Source organism: Theobroma umbraticum, unplaced genomic scaffold (genome assembly GCF_002168275.2).
Source record: "Theobroma umbraticum cultivar Fairchild unplaced genomic scaffold, ASM216827v3 scaffold_30.0, whole genome shotgun sequence".
Taxonomy (NCBI): Eukaryota; Viridiplantae; Streptophyta; class Magnoliopsida; order Malvales; family Malvaceae; genus Theobroma; species Theobroma umbraticum.
This window is the reverse complement of record NW_018397254.1, coordinates 10,551,731-10,563,341: the sequence shown is the minus strand read 5'-3', so window position 1 is coordinate 10,563,341 and position 11,611 is coordinate 10,551,731. Positions and strand designations below refer to the sequence as shown.

At 33.9% G+C, this 11,611-nt stretch overlaps 1 protein-coding gene across 1 annotated transcript; it reads left to right on the top strand.

Moving 5' to 3' along the window:
* Positions 1–1,531: 1,531 nt before the first annotated feature.
* On the top strand, positions 1,532–11,602 carry ALATS (Alanyl-tRNA synthetase). Its single transcript, XM_021426283.2, has 23 exons — positions 1,532–1,896; positions 2,165–2,403; positions 2,602–2,742; positions 3,410–3,556; positions 3,841–3,993; positions 4,567–4,696; positions 5,304–5,400; positions 5,566–5,686; positions 6,125–6,184; positions 6,604–6,654; positions 6,732–6,827; positions 7,085–7,186; positions 7,669–7,791; positions 8,420–8,563; positions 8,684–8,755; positions 8,862–8,937; positions 9,017–9,171; positions 9,262–9,370; positions 9,451–9,638; positions 10,266–10,355; positions 10,712–10,894; positions 10,997–11,176; positions 11,328–11,602. The coding sequence occupies exons 1-23, from the start codon at positions 1,578–1,580 to the stop codon at positions 11,397–11,399; spliced, it is 3,048 nt and encodes a 1,015-aa protein (XP_021281958.1). The 5' UTR covers positions 1,532–1,577; the 3' UTR covers positions 11,400–11,602.
* The last annotated feature ends 9 nt before the right edge of the window (positions 11,603–11,611 follow it).

Sequence of the window (11,611 nt, the reverse complement as noted above, 5' to 3'; positions counted from 1 at the left end):
ATCTTGAGATTAATTCCTTAATATGTTTGTCCATTTAACCTAATTGCTTGCATCGCAAACTTATGAAAATGGTAATATAATTTTAATACAATAAAGAAATAAAAAATAATTAATATATATATATATATAGAGAATTTTATAATTATCAATTTGTCTCAAGTTCAAACACTGTCTAACATCAAAGTAACAAAGAAATAGACATTTACTTATGGATTATTATTCATATCTTTGTGAAAGCTATTGGGTGATTGATTTTCTATTATTCAATTTGTCCCAAGTTCAAAGAAGACTAAAATCAAAGTAACAACAAAAATAACCTTCTTTAATTTTTTTTGACATAATATATATAAAAAATTTTAAATTATTCAAGAAAGTTTAAATAAATTTTTATATTTTAATTTCGTTTAATAAAATCCTTATACTTTTATTTTGAATTATAAAAGTCATTGTATTTTTTATTTTAAGTCAAATAAACTTTTATGGTTAATAATTGATTTAGTTAAAATGGTATTTATTATTCTATGTCACGTGACGTTAATGTGATATATTAAAATATTATAATTAATTATAATATGGCATACAAGTATATTATATTTGATGATGGCATGAGATATTAATTTGATATAATAATATGATCACATGATATTTTTCACGTTTTATATCAAGGTCATATGAATACCATTTGAATATAAAATTACAAGATGTATAATCAATAGTTAATAATAACAGTTTATTTAATCCAAAATAAAAATATAGAACTTGATTTAATATAAGAAAAGGGTAAATACTTATTTGAATATTTTTGAATAATTTAAAATTTTATTTAAACATTATACTTTTTTCTTTTTAAATAAAAACCTATTAAAAAAAGAAAAAAAAGGAAGTTTGAAGTTAAAAAGGAACAAAAAAGTCAAGACTCAAAATAAATTACTAGTAATGAGTAAATAACAAAGCATCGCACAATTTAGTAGCACATTATTATATCTTGAAGTAATTTTTTTATGGAGCTAAAAATTGGCATTAGTAGTAAAACATTTTTGGTATGAAAGATAAAAGTAGTGTAATGATTTAGTGTTTTAAACTTTAGCATATCACAACTTATGTAATAGAAATACGCACAAGCATTTTTATTTTAATAAATGATATTTTTTATTTTTAATTTGTAAATAGATTTTTTATGCATTCAAACACTGGTCATCAATGGATTTTTTTTTCAAAAATGTAAATAGAAAAACAATTACTACAGTTATAAAACAATTTATATATATATGTATATGTATATATAATCCCTCTCTTTGAATCGAGCATGTAATCAGTTAAAGTGAAGTGGATAACAACGGATTCCATTCCTAGATTCTACTTGTCGAAGGGAATCAAAAGATAAAAACTTCGAGATAAATCAATAAAAAATTTAGAGGATTGATCCTTAAAAAAAAAAAAAGGATTATTTCTTACATTTAAAAAGACTATCAACATTGATATATTCCCTTTAAATACAAAAAATATATGCTGATATTCATATTCGCACACGCTGGCGCCTATAAATAAAATCTGGTTACGTTAGCGTTGGAATATGAATGAAGGCCGCTCTTCTCTGTAACAATATTTTAAGCCTCATTGCTTATCCTTGTCTAGTGGCGGCGCCAAGAATTAGGGCATCTAGGGTTTTCAGTTTTAGTTGTCTCTCTACGATCACCAGTAATCCTCCTCCTTGTTCGTTTCCGTCTCTCGCCAAATCCGCAACGATGCCGGGTGTTGACCGGCCGGAAATGGAGTGGCCTGCGAAGAAAGTGAGGGACACCTTCTTCAAGTACTTCGAAGGGAAGAATCACGTCAATTGGAAATCTAGTCCAGTTGTTCCTCTCAATGATCCCACTCTCTTGTTCGCTAATGCCGGTAGGCTTTGCTTTGCGATTTTTCAATTTCGTTGCCGTTATAAGTTTGAACGGATGAATAGGCGGATCTTGATTTATTTTAATTTCTTTTTTCTTATTGTTATCCTGACATATTTGTTTAGTTGATTTATAAGTAATCGAAGTGTATTTTGTCAACTTTGTAATTCTGAGCTGTTTTTATAATATGGTTTGCTTTCAATTATACTATAGCAGTTATCTAAAATTACGTTAAATTTATTGTAATTCGTTTTTTTTTAATGATTGAACAGGTATGAACCAATTCAAGCCGATCTTTTTGGGGACTGTGGATCCCAACACAGCGATGAGCAAGCTCAGCAGGGCGTGCAACACTCAAAAATGCATTCGAGCTGGCGGGAAGCATAACGATCTCGATGATGTAGGAAAAGACACTTACCACCATACTTTCTTTGAGATGTTAGGAAATTGGTCTTTTGGGGACTATTTCAAGAAGGATGCAATTGAGTGGGCTTGGGAACTCCTTACTAAGGTATATCATCCACATTTATTTGTTATTGACACGTATATAGTTTTTTAGTGTGTGTCTAGCATATCTTTTTGGATAGTATTTTCTTCATAAACGAACTAGGTAGCAATTTGATTAGTCCAGGTTTGAAATGCTGGGTGCAAGTACTCTTCTCTTTTGGAATTTTGTTTTCACAGCTTTCTACTTCTTGTTGAACTTCAGGTTTACGGCCTGCCTACAGAACATATATATGCCACCTACTTTGGCGGTGATGAAAAAGCTGGTCTTCCACCTGATAATGAAGCTAGAGATACATGGCTCAAGTTTCTACCCCCTGGACGTGTACTGCCATTTGGTTGCAAAGTATGTTTTACCTCAAGTCTTTTTTCTTTTTTCCTGTTAAATTTTGCAATAACAAGAGGTCCTCTTTTCCACTGTGTTGTGTGATCTTGTATGTTCATATGTTTCTTTTCTTCCTATGTCTCGAGGCTTGAGAGCTCATAACAGTTTCTGTTAGCTTAAGAGGATATCTTGAATCTTCCTATACAGGATTTCTATTATTCTTCTTTGTTAATGAATTAAAGCTATTCTTGGAAAGCAAAGAAGCAGAGAAGGAAAAGAAGGGATGTTATTATGCTATCGTGGACCTCATAGATTCTAAAACTTCTCCTGAAATTTTTAATTTGAATATATATGCCCTTCTATTTGTGTATTTGTGCGTTTCGCTGTGCTCAATTTTATGATTGAGATCTAGTGTCTTCTATATGTCTTATCTGAAGCAGGAAAAAATTTATTTGATAGAAATAGAGAGTATAGTTTAATTTTGATATTTACATTGCATAAGATGAATTATTCATGAAAATCTTTATAGTTACCTGTATCTACATGTAATGTAGAATTAATGTGGTTTATCTGCATCTTATTCTAATCCAGTCATTTTAACATATTGCTATGATTTTCTAGAGTTTGGCTACATTTGAATAATAGCAGTTTATGGCATATCTAATTGGTATTGCACCTTTCTTTGTAGGACAATTTTTGGGAGATGGGCGATACTGGTCCTTGTGGACCTTGCACTGAAATTCATTATGATAGAGTTGGCAATCGTGATGCTGCTTCATTGGTGAATAATGACGATCCAACATGTATTGAGATATGGAACCTTGTTTTTATTCAGGTATATATTGTTGTATTGTCTTATGGTTAACCTTTCACCATTTTCTTAATTTGCCTTTCTGATATGCATGTAGCTGATCACTCTTAAAAATTGAAAGTTAATTCCAGAATTTAGTCTGCTGACATGTGTCTGTGCCTGTGTGCTGTTTTTGTATGCGGACAATAGGGATATTACTAAACCTGCTTTAACCACTTTATATGTTAGCATGTTATGGCTGCTTTTTCCGGCAGATTACAGTTGGATTCATGAAATTTTTCACTGATGTATGCATTACTCTTATACAGTTTAATAGGGAAAGTGATGGCTCTCTAAAACCTCTTCCAGCAAAGCATGTTGACACTGGATTGGGCTTTGAGAGATTGACTTCGGTACTTCAGAACAAGATGAGCAATTATGATACTGATGTGTTCTTGCCCATTTTTGATGTTATCCAACAGGTTAGCATGGAGATTTTTTTTGTATTTTCTTTTCCGCTGCTTTTTGGTTAATTAATAGCATGATTCATCTAATCTTTAAGTTTCTAAATGTATATACATCACAAATGTGTCATTTCAAGGTTGACATTTGCTCATGTTGCATGTTTGAGAGATGGTCTGACATATACTGTTGTTTTCTTTTCCTAAATTCTATTTCTTTCTTGTAGATGTTCCATAGGGAAGAAAAAGGAAAAGGACACTGTATAATTGGTCTAATCAATTGTGTTCATCTATGTTAACACTGACATGTGCTTACACTTGACGGTGATGTATATATTGAAATCAAGCTTGATGCTTATGAAGAATTATGATACTTCTCTTGATCTTCCTCAGCACTTTAAAAGCTTATATTCTTCTGTTTTCCATTTCTGTTAGAGAATATATTCTTTAGTTACTAGTCTGATCAAATATCATGACGTTTGATGGTTTCTTAATTTTTTGTTGACTTTTATATAATGGTTGTTCAAACTCTGAAGCTATTTTGTGAGATGATACTGACATGCATAATTTTTCTTTATTCTCTCTTTTTAATAGGTTACTGGCGCACGTCCATATTCTGGAAAAGTTGGGCCAGATGATACTGACAAAGTTGACATGGCATATAGGGTTGTTGCCGATCACATTAGAACTCTGTCATTTGCCATTGCTGATGGTGCTTCTCCAGGTACATATTTACATGAGGTTTCTTGTTGCATGTCTGTTTTATTTTCTGGTTCAATTCAGTGTCCATCTTTCTCATGATTGATCATTCATTTTTAAAAAAAGGAAAAATTCTGTCCTCTTTGTCTTGGGATTGTTGGGGAGGCTTTCTTTTGCTATAATTTTCATGGTGTGTAAACTTACATTATCTTATCCTGTTAAGAGCGGCTTTTGAGCAAAGCTGCTGGGCAGTGATATTGCTGACAATAAAACATCTTTCTTGGGGTCATATGACAATGAAAAATCCTCTCCCCAAGTTTATATTTTACGATACATTTTTCTTTCTTCATTTTCATGATACACATTTTTCCTCAAGATTTTGTTGAATTTCAGCTCTGCATTGTTCTTTTCCTTTTAGAAGTCTATTTAAATGCTGCGCACCTTATTATAGAGACCTTCTCATTTATTTCTGGTGGATGCATTATCAATTTAACCGGGGATGGTAAGTGTAGATTTTGTTTACAAAGCATTTGTTATTATGTCATGTATTTAGCCAACTGGGATTTCTCTTTGGAGGCTCTTTGTGTTTAGTATTGCAAATGTGATTCATGATGTTTATCTTTGGTTGTTAGGCAATGAGGGGCGCGAATATGTCTTAAGACGTATTCTTCGCCGTGCTGTTCGCTACGGCAGCGAGGTCTTGAGAGCTCCGGAGGGATTTTTCAGCGGGTAGGAAAAACCAATATGTTACTGTTGTTTAGTTTTGTTAACAGTTGAAATCTATAATGCAATTTGTGTCCCTCTTTAAAACAATTCAAGCAGAATTTGTAGATATTAGCTTAACACTAATGTCATTAACTTGTGCATGGTGTTTAATTATCGAGTTGAATCCAGGCTTGTAAGTATTGTGGTGGAAGTGATGGGTGATGTTTTTCCGGAGTTAAAGCAGCATGAAGCACGCATTAGGGACATTATTGCAGCAGAAGAAGCAAGTTTTGGAAAGACTTTGGTGAAGGTGAGGTTGAGTGATTTTGTGGTCATTACTCTTAACATGTATCAAAAATCAGTGACCTCTAATTTGTGTCATGATTTTCACATAGCCAAATAGATCTTTCTGTTTGCCTTTTTTGACCTATTTTTATGATGGCAAATGCCATTTCAATGATGAAAAACATGTTTTGGGTTCAATTGGGGTTTGGGGGGGTTGGGCTGTTTGACACTGCAATGTGGTAAGCTGCCTTTAATAATAAGTTTGCATCTTGACTGTTGACTTCACCCCTTCTTTTCATTACTACTAATATTTAAAGTTTTGAAGTTAAATCAAGTGCTCTTCTTCATTTCATCTGTTTAGCTGTGTTACCTAATCAGTTTTAGGTATGATCTTCCTGTAATGGTTAGTGTATTGCCCATCATTTTCAATGATAATCATGGCCGATTGTCAACTTATGTTCAGGGGATCGAGAAATTTAAGAAGGCTGCACATGATGTTCAGGGGAAAATATTGAGTGGGCAGGTAAGTGCATTTCTATTTATCTTTTTCTTTCATCGAGGACAACATTCACTATCAATGCATTATGCAGTCTGCTTTGAATGAATTATTCTATTTTTACTTATTTTTGGCACTTAGAGTGGTTTATAGGAAGCTGTAAGCTAGCTTTCTGAGCTGCTTTTTGAACTTGTTTTTACTTTTTTCAATTCTTTCGAAAATCTCTATGCTAGTTTTGATGATAGTGAATGCTCTTAAGAATTCGGAGTGCTGATCTTGAAAAGCAGACCTAATAATTTAAGAAAATTTATGAACTTGCCTGTAGAGGCAGATGACATAGACATATGAACCTGAAATGAATGTAACTTTGGTTTTGGGCATAGGAGTCTTGACCTCCTTTCTTTATATCAGTGGCTATATTCAGCTTTGTTATGTCTTTTTCGCAGGAGGCATTTATCTTGTGGGACACATACGGGTTTCCATTAGATTTAACTCAGGTAGGCAGATGGCCTTGGTTTTCTTTATATATATTAACCTATGTGCCTCTCCATCCTAATTGTCTTTATTGTTGCAGTTGATGGCAGAGGAAAGAGGTTTGATAGTAGATGTTGAGGGTTTCAATAATGCCATGGATGAGGCAAGGGAAAAGTCAAGGAGTGCAAGAACTAAGGTAATAGGGGTTCGATTCATCTATTCCATTTATCCTTTGTTAATAATCTGCTAGATTTTTTTCTTTCATTCTCCTTTTAATGAATAAGTAAAAGATGCTAGGCATTTTTAGAGACTATTTTTGTAACCGAAAAGGAAAACAGTTGATGCATCAAGAAGCTGAAAATAGTTATGAGGCAAAACTATCTTAAGGTAGAGGGGAAATTTTCACATTGTTGTGGCTTTTCCTTTTTCCATGCTAATTGAATCTTTTTGCAGCAAGCTGGTGGTGCTATTGTCATGGATGCTGATGCTACCTCTGCATTGCACAGGAAGGGGGTTTCTACAACAGATGATTCCTTCAAATTCATTTGGTTCCAGGTCTGCATGCATCTTTATCTGTAGATGGAGCTTTAGTTTGATTGTCATTGAGTTTGATTAGTATGAAAGATTGCAAAGTTTAATTAGTGTTGGCTACTGAGAGATCCTTGTATTACAACTGCAGTATGCCTGTGTAGGGAACAGATTTGCTTATCTCTCTAATAAACATTTAAGATAAGGTGAAAATTCCATTGAAGATGGCAAAGGATTTTTTGGCAATTTTGTATCTGATATTTTCTAAAAGTTTCTTTCTTTGGTTCATAAACTTTCATTTCAGTCTTGAATGAGATTCCTTATTCTCCTGTTTGATGTATTAGAACATTAGAGCTAAATGATTATTTATTGCTTATAGTATCAGAAGAGTATGTTCCTCAAGTTACTCTTTTTCTTTAGAGTTGAAATAGCCAGCTATGCATTCCTATCCTTCTGATAATGGGTATTCTATGTTTTGATGTTTCTCAACTATTCTTTTACTGTTTCAGGACCATGAGAGTGTAATAAAGGCCATCTACACTGGTTCAGAGTTTGTGGAAAGTGCCAGTGCTGGCGATGATGTTGGTTTAGTTTTGGAATCTACAAGTTTCTATGCTGAGCAAGGTGGTCAGGTATTCTACTCAAGTGCATAAGAAATTGTATCCTAACAATGTTTGAGTTTACTTTTTATGTTTGTATGATCCAGTGCTGTACAGTAGGTTGGTTGCCTCAAACATAGAAAAAATTGGTTATACTGTGAGCAAGAACTTATAATTTTGGGGCTTTATTGGTTGGGAAATGATAATCAAAGTCTTCATATTGATTTAGAATGGAAAAGATTGAATTTTGAGGGTTAAAGCAAAATAAAAAGGAAGAAAAGTGCCTGCTGTCCTGGAGCTATGGACAGTAAATTATGCTTAGGATTGGAATTTGGTGGTTGCTTTGAGCAGGGATTGGTCAAGGTTTTATAGACAGTTTTATTAGTTTTTACAAGGAAATTTCTGCTTGTTGTAACTTTTTAAGTTTGAAAAGTTACTTGAAAATAATAATGAAGAAAGGCAACTATGAACTTTTTAAGAAAATAATACATTCATTTATTGCATGCGCCCTTATTTTTATATGATTCTATCCTTAGCAATGTGCATATGTTCTTTGAAATTGAACTAAAAGTTCCATCAATAAAGAAAGCAACGAGTCAAATGTTTGCTTTCCTTTGTTTTGCTTTCTTTATTCACCTGACATATTTTCTTCTGGACATAGATTTTTGATACAGGATCTCTTGATGGTTCCTTTGGCTCATTCCAAGTATGTAATGTTCAAATTTTTGGAGGTTTTGTTCTCCATATTGGTTCGCTTTCTGGAGTTACTGGCAAATTCTCTGTTGGTGATAAAGTAACTTGTAAGGTAAAACCATACATTTTAAATTAGCTTTTTATTTTCCAAGTATCCTTTATTATTTTCATCTATAAAATGAATAGCTTCTTTTCATTTGCAACCTTTTCAGTATTTCAATCATTTCTGCAGGTTGACTATGATAGGCGTGGGTTGGTTGCTCCAAACCATACTTGCACGCATATGTTGAACTTTGCTCTCAGGGTACACTTAACATGCTGATCTTCATAACTCTTTAGTCCTTTTTGATATTATTGTTATAGTTTTTAAGCACTTTTCTATGTTTCTCATCCTCATGATTTAAATGCAGGAAGTACTCGGCAATCATGTTGACCAGAAGGGGTCCATTGTTCTTCCTGAAAAATTGAGATTTGATTTTTCCCATGGTAAGTTTGACCTAATTTTATTCTATTTAGTTTGAAGTATGGTTTAAGCTATTGCTAAAATTTGATCCAATGTTATTAGATCCGAACAGAGATGGTGCTATCAATGCTGATCATTTGAGGAAAATTGAGTCTATTGTGAACGAGCAAATAAAAGCTGAGTTAGATGTGTATTCAAAGGAGGCAACACTTGCTGAAGCCAAGCGTATCAATGGTTTGCGAGCTGTTTTTGGAGAAGTAAGCTTAAGCAATTTCATCATCATGGCTTTCTAATTTGGCTTCACACATTCGTTGTAGTAGTTATGTTGTGTTATGCTTTTAATGCAGGTTTATCCTGATCCGGTTAGAGTTGTGGCAATTGGTCAAAAAGTGGAGGACCTCCTTTCTGATCCAGAAAACAAAGAATGGTCATCAATTTCATCAGAACTATGTGGAGGTTAATTTCTTTATTTGAATGACTTTACTAGAAGCCTTGCTATGAATTTTGTGTTGAAGTGGATTTAATGGTGTTTATAGGTACACACATAACAAATACACGGGAAGCAAAAGCCTTCGCTCTTTTATCTGAGGAGGGAATTGCTAAAGGAGTTCGAAGGATAACTGCTGTCACTACTGAGAGCGCTTTGACGGCAATGGAACAGGCTGACCTGCTTTTAAAGGAAGTAGATGATGCATCCAAGATTGAAGTAAGCTTGCTGGAGAAGGTCAGTTTCTGTACTTAGGTCTCTAAAACTTTTCATGCTTGGAAGTTCTTACTATCAAATGCCTTATTTTTGTTTTAGTTGCTATATTACTCTTATTCTTCTTGCTTTAAGGTCACTTCTGTGTTTTTGTCTTCATGTTTCCTAATGTTGTGTTTCCAGTTCAATTTATTCCATTTTTCCTGAACTTTTGTTTTAGGGCATATATCTTGGTTATTTAGTTTTCAATTGTTATGACTATGATTTTATCTGCTCTCTTACACCTCTTGAACAGAAAGAACCATAGAAATGTGCCTCACTAGTTTCTCATGGTTGGACCATAGGTTTTTCAGATTTTAAAGCTCCTTTGTTACCTAGTAAGGTTGATCATGTAATTGCTTAGTGGTTATACGTCTCCTGCTTCCTCATGCATTCTCATACATAATGTGCAGTTATATTCATCTTTTATACAAAACTAGCTAAACTGTGATAGATTGTAAAACACTTGGTCTCTCCTTTTCATCTCATTTAGGGATGATTTCATGCCGTTTAAGAGAGTCATTTTTTTTTGCTAAATGAAAACATCCTGCAACAAGGAGTATGATACCTTTTTTGCATTCCATTTTGAAATTTTACTTGGCATCTTTACAGAAAGTGGCTTCTTTAAAAACTCGTGTGGATTCAGCATCAATTCCTGCTGCCAAAAAGGCTGACATTAGGGGCAAGATCGCCCAACTTCAGGTATCATAGCTGATCTAAACAAGACTTTGTGTCAACATCAAATTTAGTTATTCTCATGTATGTTGCCTCTGACTCTACATTATCCTTAATATATGCATGTTAGACCCATATTACATGCTTCAAAGTAGAGATGTGGGTATGAGGATATGACCTTGTAAATGCAAGTAGAAAGTCCTGCAAAATTTAATGTGTCTGCATCAAATATATAACCAAGTCTGATACTAGAACCTGAGTTGGAGCAACAAATTTCCAGATTTGATCTTCTTGTTTAGCCATTCGTAATACTAAACCTTTTCTCGATGTCCATCAATGTGTGTTATGGTCTTAGATTTTAAAAAAATCGTTTGTTTTATCAGAATCAACTGAAAAAGGCACAAAAGAAGATTGCTGAAGAAAATATGCAGAAAGCTGTCAAGATAGCAACAGAATTGGCTGAAGTTGCTGCCTCAGAGGGAAAGACCTTCTGTGTCTCCCGTATTGATGTTGGTTTAGATGCAGCTGCTCTTCGTGAAGCAGTTTCAAAAGTTATGGAGCAAAAGGTTTCTAGCTAATTCTGGCCTTACCTCTTTTCAATTAATCGAGTCTTTATTCAAAATTTGTTTCATACACATTTGTGAAAAATGTTGTCGTTGGATGAACAGGGAATGCCAGTTATGGTTTTCAGCACCGATGAAACTACAAACAAGGCTGTCGTTTATGCTGGTGTACCAGAGAAATCAGCCCAGAGCAAGCTATTGGAAGTGTCAGAGTGGTTGACAAATGCACTAGGGCCTCTAAAGGGGAGGTGCGGTAGAGGCAAGGGTGGTCTGGCTACAGGACAGGTTCGTAACTTGGTGCTTGAACTTGACTTAGCTGTGATAAATATTTGGATTTGTATCTCTTAATACTTGAATCCAGTTGCATGCTGTTCCGCAGACTTAACTTCTTTGCATGCCATATCTTTTGTAATCTATGGAATGTGTTTTGTTTCAGGGAACGGATGCATCACACGTTAATGAGGCCATGGATTTGGCAACTTCATTTGCATCAATGAAGTTGAGATGAAAAAATTAATTTTCTGAATTTTTATCTGTGCCGTGGAAGCATTGTTGCTGTTAAATTTTATTGGTAAAATTTAGGTTGTGGCAACTGCATTGCCACAGCAAGCTACAAGTGATTATTCTAATACTGTTCCTCAATATATTGTTACATCACCATACGTACGTTATTTAATATATAGAAGAAAAATGTGCAACTCTATTTCTTCAGTCACTGTA

Coding starts and splice junctions, on each gene's coding strand:
- ALATS (XM_021426283.2), top strand. CDS start 1,578: ATGAAGGCCGCTCTTCTCTGTAACAATATTTTAAGCCTCATTGCTTAT. Junction 6,655..6,731: donor TTCCATTAGATTTAACTCAG/GTAGGCAGATGG, acceptor TTATTGTTGCAG/TTGATGGCAGAGGAAAGAGG. Junction 7,792..8,419: donor ATGCTGAGCAAGGTGGTCAG/GTATTCTACTCA, acceptor TTCTGGACATAG/ATTTTTGATACAGGATCTCT.